Raw genomic sequence first — 15,986 nt, forward strand, 5'->3', positions numbered from 1 at the left:
TTCGAGCACTGTTAATTTATCATCACTGCTCAAACCTTTTAAGGCTTTTTCCCTCATTTGAATAACTGCTGGTGTGACTATGTTATATTTTTTTTGGCGCTTGGAAGAGGGATGCCATAAGGGCAGAAGCCCAACCAATACTACCGGTGCAGCATGACCAGAATGCAAGCTTTTGTTGTCTTTTTTTTTAAAAAAAAGCTAGAGATTAGCTGACTCCTTTGGCATATATCGAGCGTGCGCCGTGACTGGGCCATAAGCACGAAAATGCTCAGACTTAGGACACAAATCCTTCGTGATCATGAACTGTTTCAATCAATTCAATGCCCTATATGCCCATTTCTTTCCCTCGCACCAATCTTATGACCTTTGCGTGATTTCAAGTAAAAGTTTGCCTACACACATCTACACATATCACAATTATTATTAGCTGTCCCTTTATGAATTCGGACATCTTATCAGTCTACCAGTAGCAGTGGATACATTTAGCCCCTGTAGCACGAACCCAACTCATGGCTTTCATACTTGAGACTATACTCGGGGGACAACTTTCTGTGGCAGAGAGAAAGCTTAAGGAGGGAGAGAGCTAACTGCTGTGTGTTACTGCGCCGAAGTAGATCCAGATAAACTGGTTTCGGTTTCAGCTTCGGCGTGACAGATACGGATTTGATACAGTTCGTTTCTTTGCATGAGCTCCGTGGTTGAGTATTACGTATTGTGGGTACCAGGGTTCTTGCACCTGGCCGCGGTTCCCCAGAAAGACACTACGCCCCCTAAAACCACACCTTTACTGGGAGTCCTGTTCCGCCAAGGTCCGCTCCTCAGCCGATCTGGCTGCGCACACCTAGCCCAGCTGAGTCGGCCATGTTCTCATCTCGCGAGATTGTCGACCTGCCACTATTGCCGGGTTACCATAGTATTGAGTATTGCATATTGGCGTCTTTTTTTGCTAAGCTCCACTTGTTTGTAAGGACAAGCCAACGCTTTGACAAAAGAACTCGGGCCGACTGAATAAATTATACCGTGGACAATACCATCTAACTCGGTATCGTCAAGAAATGACATGAATGTTGTCTGCGGTGCAGTTTTGAGGGCATGCACTGGCGTGTAAACTCTTCTCGAGCTGATAACTCGGCACTACCACCGACACGTGTAGCGTGCTTACGTAGCGCGGGCGTGGTATACCGCAAAAGCCGCCCGCACACACTATGGCACAATGTGAAATCCCATTTAGACCGTGTTCAGTGCATTCAAAGGCGAAACTATCGCACCGCTGCACTCTTGTCATTGTGTAACCTTGGGTGGCCTTCCAGTCGCCAAATGAAGCCATTCTATGCTTTGGGGAAGTTCAGGGCACCATCAAGCACATCCATCCTGAGCTGTGCCGAAAGTACACTCGCCTACGCTGGTAAGATTGCAAATCAAACGGAATGCAAAAACGACGGAGAGTCCAGGTTGCGTCAGTCTTACTTTGGGCATACATGTTGTAGACCACTTTCTTCATTTGTTCTAGCAGATTTTGGTTCACAAGCTTCTTATAAATCCTATGCACAAATGAACTAACGAACTACCCTAAGGAAAGGAAGCTGCCGTCAACGAGAACGCCATCTTTTTTTTTCCGAAGATAACCTACGAGAAGACGCCAGTGGACAACGCCGCAGTCAAATAAAACCCAAAAATTAAAAAAATAATGCTCTCTGTTTCACATATGCTGGCTAATAACTTAATGACACTATCAATCCAAGGGGAAAAATTAGAACTACATATTTTTCAGTTGCTTATGTAGCACCGTGCAAATGATTTTTGTTGACCTACTACCAGCTGCGCAGCGAAATGGTGTGGTTCAGCTCTGTAGCCTAGATTAAATTGCCACAGAAAGTTGTCCCCGAGTACAAAGCGGCATTCTGATATCCCCTTTAGATGGCCTTGCTGCCGTCCTAGAAGAATATCCGCCATCTAAAACCCTTTTACAAGGCAGACAGTGCAGGCTGCTTTGCAAAGATCGCTTTGGATGACTACTTCGCCTTTTAAGCTCAAAAACGTTGCCAGCACCACCATTACGCATACTAAGGTCGCCACCAAAAAAAAAAAAAAAAGTTCTTCAAGAAAAGGGTTTTCTATAATTTATCATTTTGGTAGGTACCTTTGTTTAGCTTTCATTTAGCCTAATGTTGAATTTATTACTGTGTTTGTCTTTTACAAAACTGAAGCTTGCATTTGTAACACCTCTGCTACAACGTTTCTCTTAATCAACAAGACTTAGGGGAAACCCCAAAGGTGGAGTGAGTTCCTGGTTAAGCTTGGCAGAGTGGCGCGGCGATCCTGGGTGCAAATCCTGGACCAGGACAAATTTTTCTTAAAGCTGTATAGCTTCCCTTTGTAGCCGTACGGCTGCATTTCAAGTGGATGTCAAATTGTCCTGTGGTGGCGGCTGCAGTGCTCTTCGATTCCTGTTGCATTACATCTGATCAGACTGCTTTCTAAGCTGCCTACTATGCTGTCTGCAAGTAAAAAAGCACCCGAGAAAGCAGAAGTGTGGCACGGTGGGCCGCCCTGAGAGGAATTGTCCACCCCAAAGGTTACTACTACATCAGTTACACAAGAAAACTTTTAAGACAAAGATGACATTGATAGCATTATGATGATGCATCATGAGTATGGTCTTATGCAGACTTATGCATATGAATGTATGCATGTTTGTGCGTTGACACAAATGAATGTATGGGTATCCGCAAGCGCATAGCCGTCAAACTGTTTAGTCCACCGATTGATTAAAAATATGTTGCTACCCTTCCAACTTCTGTTAGCACAAGCCCTCATGTGAAGCCCACGATGAAGTGTCAAGATGTTCAGGCCTAATCAGAGGGCAGTGTGTTGTGAAGAGATCTGTTTAAGCAAATTTATTAGCGCGATAGAAAAAAAAAAAAGCCACTTTTTGAGCTATCACTACTAACTCCCTGCAACAAGCAGGGTAGACTAGCTTATACCGTGTTTACACCCTTGATGAGAGGAAATTTTGCACCTCATGTGAGACTTACTGGTGACCAAATGAGTTCCGGATGACGATACGCCTGAAATGATGCCACAAATTACGCCCCATTAATCGGGAGTTTGTTGACTTGGAAACTACTCAGATAGAAATGCACAATGAAGGCACGTGAGAAGCTGTGGCGAGCAGTTAAGCTTGCCAATCTGAACTGAATGGTAAGTGCAGCATGTTGAACTGAGGTGCAATTGCAAGTACTTGGTAATCCGCTTGTACTGCTGCCCGACGTGCTAACTATGTACCGTATTTTCCGGTGTATAAGTTGCGGTTTTTTTCTGAAATTTTCGTTGGTGCGTCTTATCCACCGGTGCGACTTATGTATGGAATAAATCTGGTTCGCGGCGGCCGCGCGTGGCCAGCGCACGTTGAGACACAGCTCTATGGTCTAAATGAATACGAAGCCCACCGCTACGGCGTTTCTCATAGCCCATATGTCGCTTCAGGACGTTAAACCAAAGAATTTGCAACTTTTCTAGTCAAAAACAATCATAATGGCCTGCAACAACCGCGCGTCACTTTCTGCTATGCGCAGTAACTACATTTCACAATAAATTCAAAGTAACATCAAATTGGGTTGCAAAAACAAAATGCAGCTTATAATTCATTACAAAGTTACTCTGAAGGAGGTAACGTGCTGCTAATTTTTAAAATGACAGCTTGCTGATAAGTTTCGAATTTCGGGCCGCTTCCGTTCGCGTCACTTCCGTCCGCCATGACACCTTTATTGCGCGGATTTACGACAGCACGCAAGACACGCGCGACGTTTGGAGAGGTGGCCAAGTGGGTCTCCGACTCTTGGGACTCCATTTCTACAAAAACAGTTGTAGCCGGGTTGATAAAGGCCAGAGTAATCCGGTCCGCGAGTGCTGACGATGTTGGCGAAGAAGACATCAGTGAGTCGGAGGGCGATAGCGATACGCCGGCGGAACTCCCACTTGAAGTTGCTGAATTATTTGTTAGCGAGTCTGCGGAAGAAGGCTTCGATGGTTTTGTCTAAACACCGTCTAAGTACACGCCATCTGTGTGTATCAATAAATCATTTTTGAGAAGTTAGTTCTGGCTAGACTTTGGACGGTATATGCACGTCTAGCCCTCCTTACCGAGGGGTGCGTTCACAGGCGGCGGCTGCAGCAACCATGTACTTTCGCCGCACTTTCTAACGATCTGATTCACTATGAGTTTACCTAATGAACAAATGCGTCTTGTATACCGGTGCGTCTTATACACGTTTTTTCGGAAAAACTGTCATTTTGAGGGGGGTGCGACTTATAGACCGGAAAATACGGTACCTTGAAAGCTCACATTTGTTCCAGGTATAACATTAAGAATGAAGTGCAGCATAATTAAGGTTCAAACAGAAACAGCCACAAAGATTTTTGCGCAATTCTCCTTCCTTAGGCCCTTCTTTAACTCTTTCGCTACCGCCGGAAAATTGACCAATTTTTAGGGGTTAAAAAAAAACATTTTTTTTCCCGCTAAAAAAATCGGTTAAGCACTAATTACAGGAACACAAAATGCAGATTATTTAACGGCCTTTCCAATAACACCAGTTTTTTTAGATGTTTTCATCTATCATAGTTACGAAAACAAATATCAAAATCAAAATTTTTGTCAAGTTGTCGAAAAAAATGATAAAAAAGGAGCTGTGTATATTAAACCACCGGTAGTAGAAAAAAATGAGAATACACATTTTGTAGGGAAACATTTCAAAAACACGCCCCAGAAAAAATGTCGACGTGCGCGGAACAGTTTGCAAGATATAAAAAAAAATGTTAGCCTGCGCAGTGGTCGTGTCATGCGGTGAAGCCCAACCTCCAATTCAAAATGTGCAATTTCGGGTGGTTTCCTGGAATAAATCTGCCGGTTTGACATTATCAGAGGCACCAATTTGCCCCCCCATAAAGTAAAAAACACCTTGTCAATGACTGACTTTGCATTTACAGAAAGCACAATATTTGGGTCAAGCACGCGATGCGGAAAAAAAACATGCATGAAGTTGAAAACGGAACGCCGTGGCTGATGCTTGTTGACGTTCACGGTCAGTTATCTCTCAAAACATAAAGCTGAGCTTTATTATCATCTTCTTACTCGCAATTGCCACCTTGCTCGCAAAAATGAGGTACGATGCGCTAGAATCGTGCCCTGCGATCTTTGGCCGAGTAGCAGTTGCGCGATGAAAAAGATCAGCACAACGAGCCTCCTCTATTGCAGCGCCACCTAACATTTTTCAAATGAGACAGTACAAAAACTTATCGGAGACTCTTTCCGAATAGACAGTTCAACTAAGCAGCAACATTAGACACCCGGATATACCCTCGCATGGAAACGAAACTGGAAGGCGAACAGCTGGCAGTGTAAGGCCGGTTTGAAGCACTGTCCTCGGCAGAACAGATATCTGGGGACAGGGTGTGATCTTTTGACTTGCATCTGAAGTTCTTATCGCAGAAATCGGGTTAGCGTGAAGGGGAAATCAGGAGCAGTGTGCTTTGTTCAAGGATCCGTCGCGGACGCTCAAGGCGCCATGGCAGGTAGCCTTGAAGTTGGGTAACTGCGTAGTAGCGCTAAATATGAATTTCGTGATGCAGAAACAAAATTGAAACTGTTGTAAAGTGTTTGCAAATGGTCCTGGTGTAAGTAGAACTACCATAGAACTTAGAACAACGTGCGCAAAGGCAATAAAACTGCCTAAAATCATAAAGTAGCTTTGCAACCAGGCACTGCTTGACATTTTCAGCCGATTTCTGGGATTATTACTGTCAGAACGTGAACCTGACGATTGGAAATCGTTTGTTGGTTCACCATTCACGCCCTCATAGCAAAAGACAAACGCTGGTGCAGAGTATATACGAGTGGCACGCATTCTTCGTTAGTAGCAGTGACGTGCGATGACCACGCCCCTTTCCCACACCCAGGTGATTCAACAGCGTGTCAAAAATCACGTTTCCGTTGCAAAAATAAAAACAAAACTGATTTTGAAAGGACATTTTCTGATCTAACTCCGAACAGCTTTACTTGTTCGAGCAACGCCTGGAACGCTATGAAAAGGCGCTCCCAAAGTAACGATCAAATCGATCGATTTTGAATAGGTGCGGTAGCGAAAGAGTTAAGTAAAACAAAATTTTGGTTTATTCGAAAGATTACCTTGTTAGAATCATACTGACACCACTTTTAACGTAAGCTTCGCTCAAATAAGCCATATAATTAGGAAAAAGGGAATGGCAATACAACCCACTAGCTCATTTCCCGCAACAGAACCCATGATGTATGTGCCGGCTCTGCGATTGGCTGAAGCCGGCAAAAGCAAACGCAAGTTAGGCAGGTAGTGAAGTGTGGTGGTTGTGTCAGTAAGGAGCTCTCAGTAAGGAACAGTTTGTCCGACATAAATAAAATATGTTAGCATGCGCAGTGCCCGTGTCATGCGGTGAAGCCCAACCTCCAATTCAAAATGTGCAATTTCGGGTGGTTCCCTGAAATAAATCTGGCGGTTTGACATTATCAGAGGCACCAATTTGCCCCCACATAAAGTAAATACACCTTGCCAATGACTGACTTTGCATTTACAGCGAGCACAATATTTGGGACAAGCACGCGATGCGGAAAAACCATGCATGAAGTTGAAAACGGAACGCCGCGGTTGATGCTTGTTGACGTTCACGGTCAGTTATCTCTCAAAACATAAAGCTGAGCTTTATTATCATCTTCTTACTTGCAATTGCCGCCTTGCTCGCAAAAATGAGGTACGATGCACTACAATCGTGCCCAAGTTTCTCAAATGTGTTTCTGGTGAAATGCCTGGTGAGAATGAAATGATGGGAGGACCAAAAGCAGCGGTGTGCGCTGCTTTAGGTTGGAGCTGGCTAAATGTCAGAACGAGAGGGGTTTTCCAAAAGCTCCTCCCTTTTGCCACGTTACGCCCCATGTCACCAGTGCATTGCGGGTAAAGCCTGCCGCCGCCAGTGAAAAAAGCTGGTGCATGTGAGCGGTGGTCGATTGCAAGTGCTCAGAGTGCAATACACCCAGTCCCCAACTAGTTCTAACCCGTTGCAGGGAATATATTTTGCACGTGATTTTGGCATTCCCAATTTTCAACAACGGGCAATTTCATATGTCCAAGTTAGCTGTAGCAACTGCCCATCCGCGTTTCTGAAGTTTAACATGCTGTAAAAATATTAGACGTTTTCTAATAGTGCTATTCAGCTCAAACCCTAATTGTATATTGCGTTTTTCACAACAATTTTCTCGTGTTTTAAAAACTCCCACAGTGCTCATACAAAGCAGTCAGGTTATACAACAAGTTTACGATATTGAAAGAAACCTTACAATTACAGTGTTTTTCAGTTTTATATATTTTTAAGGAAATGCGCACTGTATATGCATACCACGTCGACAAAATTTGGCAGCGCTGTAAGGAACATTGCTGGGTATGGAAGGCAAAAACATCACCTGGCAATAGACCCTTTGCAAAATGGCCAAATTGTTGGCGGAAAAGCAGCAAGCCACTCTGGCAACACTGTGCACCCGCTGCGCCACCATTAGAAAGGAAGCGAAAACGCTGCGACCACAGAGTTTCTATGGGGTAGCTACCGTCCACGTAATTGCATACGCGTCCCGCGAAGTGGTGTTTCCCACTGCAGGATGGGAAAATAACTTTGCCGCCTTTCCTTCGATAGAAGAGCGGCATATTCAGGATTTTTATTCTTCGAGGTCAACCACTGAAAGGTCCTACGAGTACGAGAGATCATACGTAAGCGTGGAGTCCTACGTTACGCCATCGTCAGTGTTGACAAACAGCAGCAAGCAAAGGTAGGATTTGTTGCTAATAAAGAATAGCCTTAGCGCTGTCTCATTGTTTGGTTGTCGAGTTGCCGTTAATAGCGGCGGCTGGCCGCTATGAACGGGCTACGAAGGGTTCGTCTCTGCTGAGCGCTCACTTTGCGCATGTTAAAACTTTCAAAACTATTCGCGAAAATGACCAAAGCATGCATAAATGAAACTGATTTTGATGTCTCTGCTAGAGGTCATGTTTGCGATTCACCGCCTCTGTACTTGCGGCGCTGAACTTTTTCCGTCGGTGAATGCGGTGCTAATGCGGGAGCGATGGGTCGTGCGCGTGCGTCAGCAGCGAGCAGAGGCAGTCGACCTTGAGAGGAACTCAGAGGAAGGAACAATCGGTAGTGTCCGTCAGCGTTGGTGAGGTAAAGGTTGTTGACGTTCGTGCGCCGGCTGAGAGCAATGTACACGCCCTCCCCTTCGCAGCTTTGTCTTCTTCTCCTTCTATATATGTCTCGACTCGCCCCAGACGAGCCGTTGTGCAGCGGGGTAGATAAGTGGAAGCGATTTGACCAGCGTTAATCTTCGAAAGGTAGCGCAAAACACCACTTTAGGAGAGAAATATGACTACGGCGATGGGGCAACAGACTTGTGAAGCCGTGGGTGAAAACGTGCAGCTGCAACGGCGTTGCTACGACCTGCTTCCTTTCTAATGGCGTCGTCGCGTTCACCACCAGTGTTACCACCACTGAATTCTCAGTGTTGTCCGCCTTTTTGCAAAGGGTCTATACTAAGGTTACTTCTGAGTAGCTCAATTTATGCCTGTGATGCCTGGGATATAACCTTTCCATCATTAGCTGGCTGCGGGAACTGAAACTGCTGCTTTAGCAGTATCATGGCACCCAAAACCAGCCGAAAGCCAGCAGGGGACTTCTTATCAAAGGAAAAGCATGCCTCCCCGTTCACAGTAGAAACACCTGTTCATTAGGCACCCACCAAGTACAATTTAGGTAACCCGGCAGCCTATGGTGAATTTTGTGGCCCACTAGGCATAAAACCTCACACTGCTGCCATCAAACGGCCTGTACTTTTGTGTACCCTGCACGGTTCCTGAAGCAGGCAGCACAGCAATGACGGCAAAGGGCAGACTTTGACTCCGTTTGTTTCTTCTCAATCCTTAAAATGTTACTGAGGTCAAGACAGTCGACAGTTTCAGCTTTATTATTTGTGCTTGTTGTTTTTATGACAGAAAATAGGATACAACAAGCCACCCTCAAATATAGGGTGATAAATATGATGCTTCATATGAAATAAAGCAACCAAAAACATTAAAGGCTCTTTTGACTTGCTCCATACTTTGTAATAACCATCAAAAATAATTAGAACTTCCTCGCACATTCTATTATCATGCTATGGTTTCTTTGCGCAGAAAACACGTAAGGCTGCATACATATTTTCATATAAATACAGTAGCTGAACGTTTTTTCAGACTCCCAAAATTTGGACTTGCTGGATATTCTGGATTTTCTTAAAGAACCGCAAGTTGTCCCATAGGACAACTGGCACATAGGATAATTAGCCCACTTTGCCATTTGAACAATGAGTATTTCGGACAAAATATTCCACGACAGAGCCACGGTGCGACTACAGCTAGGACAACCACATTTTGAATCTTAACTACCTGGCTAGCTTTGGATTGGACGGGGATCGGCTTGACTTCTGCTGGGGTAACCAACTTTGATCTTTTGTGACATTTCAAGAGTTTGCTACAGGGGACAGCTTAACATACTGTTGTGCGTGGAGCTAACGGACGACAAGACCGTGCGCCAAGTGACTGCGCTCCCACAAAGCGACTCTGACTCCGCTGAAGACACTCCCGACCGCCCACAACCATCAATGCAAGACACTGCCAATGGTTTGGCGTTGTTGTCCATTTTTTTTTAGAAGAAAACGTGATGCTTGCAGAGATGCAAGCAGACGTTCTGACGCGAAGGAGGAATAAGGCAGCGAACCATTCGTGTCTTCTCCAGTCCTGTTTTAATGAAATAACATTCATTCTTGTGACTCGCGGATTTTTCGAACTGCTCTTTTATTCGGAGTACATTTTGGTTCCCCCCCCAGGTCCGAAAAAAATCGGTTGGCTACTGTAGTTCCACCCAGGGAGCATGTTTTTCCCCTGCCTTCTTTCTTTCAAACACTTCATAAAATATATTTCAACAGTAAAATAAATACCTCACTTCCCCCTGTGCATTCCTTGGTGTGTAACAGCTCCTATATTCAAGTGAAGCATGTATCTTTTCCTACCTAATGCTACTTCCTGCGTACAAAACAGCATGTTTTCTGCAAGTAGATAAGTGTTAGCACCTGAATTATCACAAATGCAAATTTGGCGGCGGCCCCACAAACATTCCCTAATGTGGGCACACAACTTCGGTTTTCCGTGAACACCTGCCACCCCTACGTCCTCGGGGCCACTGTCACAAACACACTTTGCAGAGTCGAGCTCAAAAAAATACCCCCCCCCCCCCCCCCCCCACCCCCCAACCCTTCAAAGTTTTGAGAACATCTCTCAGCAGTAGTGACAACACAAGGAAATTCGTTGTCCACTCACCGTCTTTTGACGTCTGAATACCCCGTTTGACCGTCTGTGGCGTCAGCTTGTCCGTGGCGAAGCTGCTGTTCTCTTTCGTGGATTCGCTGCTCGAATTACTCGTCTACGAGAGAAAAGGACGAGGAAGGAAGAGGAGAGAGAGAGCAGGCATGAGGGAGAGGGGAGGCGGTGGGAGGGCATGCTGGTCTCAGACACTGGGGGCATTACCTCCAACTCCGTGCACCATCATCATCAATGAAAAGGGGGGGTGGGGGGGATGATATTGTGATAACTGCTCTAACCTGTTTGTTCAAGGTGTCCTGATTGTTTTCTTGGCCTGGAAAAAAAAAAGAAGAAAAAAGTGCGGGTGGAACGGACCGAAATTACTGCCCCTCACATGAGAAGAGTAATAACTTCGAATTATAAAAAAGAAAAATAAAAGCAACCAGCATAAACCAGTTCATATTGCCCTTATTTGTGGGGCAGTTCTGCAGCATTTAAAATGGCTGTATGTTTTTATTCACAAGGAAAGCCGAAGAATATGTTTTCTTTTCTGCTTGTTTTTACGAATAACAAGAACTTCTTTCCTCTGAAGAAAAAAAAAATCGCATCATTGTGCCCAAATTTGGCATTATTTTGAAGTTATAGAATCTTCTCGCACCCCTCGAGCAACTTCAAAGTCGCTGTTTCAGTTTGTACGTGGGCAACAATTTTTTTGGTATTTCCTGAAAGTTAGGGGTGCCGGAATTACACGCATTCAAATGGCAATTATGAAAAGGAAGGAAGGCAAGGGAAAGGTAAGAATTACTTCCTGCTGGCATAAATTTCCCTGCTTTTTCTACAAAGACATACGCCGTAGCTCGCTCTCGAACAAACAAAAAACACTAACGAGAGGTTTCCTCAATCGCAAGCACGAAAGCGACACACAATGCAGTTATGCTAATAAACTTCTTAAACCTAACTTTGTTGCGAACAATTATTTGCGGGAGCTATTTGAACTCTAATCTGCCAAACATTTTTCTCTACTGAGACCCTGACATCTAATTCTGCTGTCGTCAGTGATAACTGATTACGCAACTTCTTTTTGCAAATGCCACAGTCTTCACACAAATTTCGGGATAGCAGAACAAAGTGGTTTCCGCACAGAAACGAACTCCTCACGCTGTGTAGCATTGCCTACGGCATAATAAAAACTGGTCAATTTGAATTTTGTTCAATTAACAAATGCCCACAACTTCCAATGCACCATGAAAACGAAAGGATACATGGTTTCAACTCCACAATACAGCCACAAATTAGGCTTGGACAAGATCAGTTTACCACAGACACATATTGTGCGTATATGCACAGTGCAGCTATTTTCAAAATTCCTTGACCAAATACTTTTTTTTTATGAAACAAAAACTAAACTTGGAAAAATGTAACTGGAGTACAGATTGGCGGCACATAAAGAATGTGAAGACTGTTGCGCAGTATAAGACGGGGCCAGAACCATGACAGCAGAGTTTTAAGTGCACTATGAACGCTTCGTTTCGTTCAACTAATGTAGACGATTTCGAGAGCAGAAAAAAGGTGGTGATGCCTGTGAGAGTGTCTTGCGCTTTCCCTGGTGATGTCTAGGTTGCAAATGTGTGATACGTTGATGCTAGCAACCGCGTATTATAGACCAACCCTCTACATAGGTCAACTCTACACGTAGGCCGACCTCTTAGAGTGACAGTGAAGACAACCACCAACTTGGTTTCAAACAAAAGTCTCTCCTTTGCATTTTCATTTTAGCAATGATTCTGCGCTGAAAGAAGCCCTAATTGCTGAGAAATCGCTAATGAAACACGCCATTTTTCTCCCCTATTTTCCTCGCACCTAGTATTCTATGATGCAAATAGTGGCCGTTGAAGCCGCTGTTTGCATCACGATAAACCGGAAGCAAGCGAGGCAGCGATATAGAAGCAACTGAATTCAACGAATACATGTATCGAGCGGTTTCGTCAGCTTAGGTAAAATCAGCTGTGCTTTCTTCTTAAGGGGGGACGAGGGTCTTAAAACTAACTTTTTTATTTATGGGCAGAAACTTATGAAAATTTGCACACGGATGTGCTTTTCTCTGTAGATTTCAAATATGCAATTATATTTGAGCTGGTGCTGTTAGTTCAAAAGTTATCATACAAAGTCTAAACCGCAATTAGGTAATTTCTTACGCAGCTTGAATGAACTTTCGCATTGCATTTTGTCGCTTTTAATTACATGAATGGATAGCCAGAGAGTTCCTATACCCGATGACATTCTTCGTTTTTCTCGAAAGTCACGGCATCCTAAAAAAATATGTCAAGTACAAAAAATGGCAGTATTGGATATTTTGGCTCATCAAAATAACTGCAAGTCATTATTTATGCGTAGCCTAAACAGAAAAACTAAGAATGTCATCGGCTGCCTCAGGCTGTACTGAAAAAAATGGTACCAAGATTGACCTTATGAAGCAAAAAGAAGTTTCCAAAAAGCTGCGTAAGGCTGAGGGAAGTGACCAAAAATATGAAACTGAGAAAACTGCATTTGAAGTTTGGCCATGTGTTATGAGATAAACCGTCAGTAGTGTAGCTTCAAAATTTCCCAGTAACAAAGACATGTTCTTCCCATTTTCAAATCTGTCTTTGCATTCCAAAAATGTCAACTAGAACTGGAGATACAAAAGGCCAAGTAACGGACCCCATTAGGAATTTAGAAAAATTTATCGACTTCGAATCGGTTGGCATTTTGTTAGCGTTGTGAAATCTGGTGGTGTCTTGCTGGCGTCGTGAAAACTGCAACAGTCCTTCGTGAAGTGCCATCATCTATTACAGTGCACTGTGGTACCCAGAATATTGTGTACGGCAAAAGTGTGAGGGTGAAACTTGCTTTAGGTGCCCCCCTTTGTTTGTTCTTTGGTGAGGCTATTTCATTCGCGGTTTTTATGCTCGAAGTTTGAGAGGATACAGGGGTGGGACACTGCGCACTGCGCTTTCCCCAAATGCATCATGTTGTTGGTCCTCAAAAGAGTCTTTTGGGGAAAATAAATGTAGCCGAAAGGCAAACTTTCTTGGCCTATGGGGATAAACCCATAGACGCCTTTTTCCTTCAAGCCATGCATGGTGCGGCTGTCTCCATCGGACATTACGGTTGTGTACCGCAGCCCATTTTTGGAGAGCGAGCGCTTGAACATTATCAGGGCTGCCTCTACCTCCATGCGTCCTGCACCACAGCCAATGTTTTGCTGACACTCATGGTCTGCCAGTCAATCTTCGTAGCCCTCATCTGAAGCTTTGGGTCTGATGGCGCAACCTAAGCAAAAGTTAGAGAGGACTACATGATCAATCACCAAGCTGGTGTACACTTCAGTGATGCAGCCACTCCAATGTGTGACAACCGTCCCCTTGTCATCCACGTGCAATCAAACATCACATCTATGTTGTTTGGCGGCTGACCAAGGTCCGAGTACAAGTCCTTGATGGCACGCACACTATCAGCTTCAGAGGCTGCTGTAGTGTCCTCGCAAACCTGAACCATTTTCCTCAAGTGCGCTTGGAATGTCTTGTGGTGCAGGCCTCTGTGGGACAAGTTCATACCAGCACAAAAATCTGACAGAGGAGTCACCCCCTTCCCGATGCTTTGAATACTTTTCAAAGCCCTCATATTCCCTTCAAAAAGAGTGATATTGCCAGATCCTTCGATCCTTGGCGAGGAACAACGTTCCACACGGTGTTCACAAACCGAGCACGTCACCTCGAGCTTCACGGCGAGGCCGTACTGTCGGTCAGGCTTCCTCAAATCCGGCGCCGCCAGCCCGCACTTGCCGCACCTGACGTGCGCAAAAAGGTCCTTAAGCATTGCAAAATCCACTAAGACAAAATCTGTGCTGGATTCTTCCTCTGAGTGCGCCAAATCCACTTCAAGGAGGTCGAATTTCCGCTGCGTTGCTGACTTGGTCTCCATTCCGCGCTTGACCTCGTCCGCGTGTTCCGTACGCGCGGCGATCTCCTCCGCCGTGTAATACCTCGTGTCAAGCCGGCAGGACGTGCTTGGACCAGGTATGGATTCCGGAGGTGGTTGGTCAGGCGATGGGGCAGGCGAGGCAATACGAGGCGGCGAACGATTCTCATCCGGCGTTGTCGAGCGGCCCGAAGTCGCACCACGCGACCTTGGGATAGGCGGACGACACTTTCGCTTCCCGTGTGCATGACGGGTCGTCTTCTTCAAACGTATGTCTCCTGGCATCATTCACGAAAGTACGCGATGGAAGAATTAGAAGAAACTGTAAAAAAAAACTGCTCTAAGCGAGCGCTGCGCCAGAAGAGCGGACTCCGTCAGACGCGCGTAGCAGACACCATGATGGCGACCGCCATGACAGCAGTCGCGCCAACCAATGGGAGGGGTCGTATGGCGAACTCAAACCGCGCGCGCCCGCTCTAGCCAATCGGCGGCCGAGAAGGTGCCTTCGGAAAACTGGCAAGGGCGGTCGTTCTACTCAAGCGACGCCATTTTGAGATATCGCAAAATGCGCACAAAGAAACAAGCTTCAAAACAAGACCAAGATGGCGGCGATCGGTTGGCTGCTTCGCCCGCGGGGCGCGCGGGAACTTGAAGCAACTTTTGCCCAATTCGGGGCATTTCGTGGCCCTCGAGGCGTTTCAAAACATGATTTTAGAGTATTTCCCGATGGAATTTCGTGTTGATATTTTTAAGGCAGGTGCTTGAAGGTACAATAATTCCAAAAATTGGATTTTCCTAAAATCGATATTTTGGCCATTTTTGACCATTCTAAGACCCGCGTTCCCCCTTAATGCTACGGACCACTAAGAAAAAGGTTTCTTCATGGGAACCATGATCAGTATTGATGCTTTGTTGAAGAAAAGCATACCGTCCTTTTTAGGTCACACAAATGTTGGCATCAACGCCTCCTTGCGTAGTGGTACCGCCGCGAGCGTCAATTAGTAGCACCATTCAGCGGCAGCCAGAAAAGACGTTTCATTGCGCATACTTCAAAATACTGACCTTAGCCAAAGTAAGCGTTCCGTGCTTTTTAAAAAATTTTTTAGCAGAGAAAAAGAATGCAAAGGGTCATAATAAAAGTGCTATGCACAATGGGCCGTACAAGGGCCACACAATTATCTGGCTGAGTACTACACCAGGGATTGCACTAAAACCGAAACTTACTGGCATTGGGCGGTGCCGTGTGATCTGTCGGCTGGGCTCCCATAATATTGTTTCTAGCTTTCTTTTTGTTCTTCAACGTTCAAACATGACACTACAAAAACTTACAGTTAAAGTTTGTATAAACTTCAGAAGGTGTATAGTGAAAATATTTGTCCCGCAATTTTAACAACTTCCGGTGTAAGTTGCGAGGTATAACGAGTGGTGGCAATAGCTGTCTTCACGTATTCCCTATTTTCTACTTATTTTAAAAAAAGCTACGCATAAGAGTGGTATACAGTCAAACCTTGACGGAACAAACTTCAATGTAACGAGACCCTGATGTAATGAACCACGTAAATTTTTCTAACTTCAAATGTATGCACACCATGTATTTTCACCCTCTGTGTAACAAAGTCC

General features: G+C 44.9%; 1 protein-coding gene across 3 annotated transcripts in view; it reads right to left on the reverse strand.

Moving 5' to 3' along the window:
- Positions 1-15,986, reverse strand: part of LOC144141266 (CCR4-NOT transcription complex subunit 2-like) — a 61,149-nt gene that overhangs the window by 11,170 nt on the left and 33,993 nt on the right. For all 3 annotated transcript variants that reach the window (XM_077672840.1, XM_077672839.1, XM_077672841.1), the window contains exons 9-10: positions 10,706-10,740; positions 10,425-10,527 (exon numbers count right to left, since the gene is read on the reverse strand). In XM_077672840.1, the coding sequence (XP_077528966.1) occupies positions 10,425-10,527; positions 10,706-10,740 (138 nt within the window). The remainder of the gene's footprint in view (positions 1-10,424; positions 10,528-10,705; positions 10,741-15,986) is intronic.

This window comes from Haemaphysalis longicornis, unplaced genomic scaffold, assembly GCF_048455015.1.
Source record: "Haemaphysalis longicornis isolate Haplotype H1 unplaced genomic scaffold, Haemaphysalis longicornis Haplotype H1 scaffold_6, whole genome shotgun sequence".
Taxonomy (NCBI): domain Eukaryota; kingdom Metazoa; phylum Arthropoda; class Arachnida; order Ixodida; family Ixodidae; genus Haemaphysalis; species Haemaphysalis longicornis.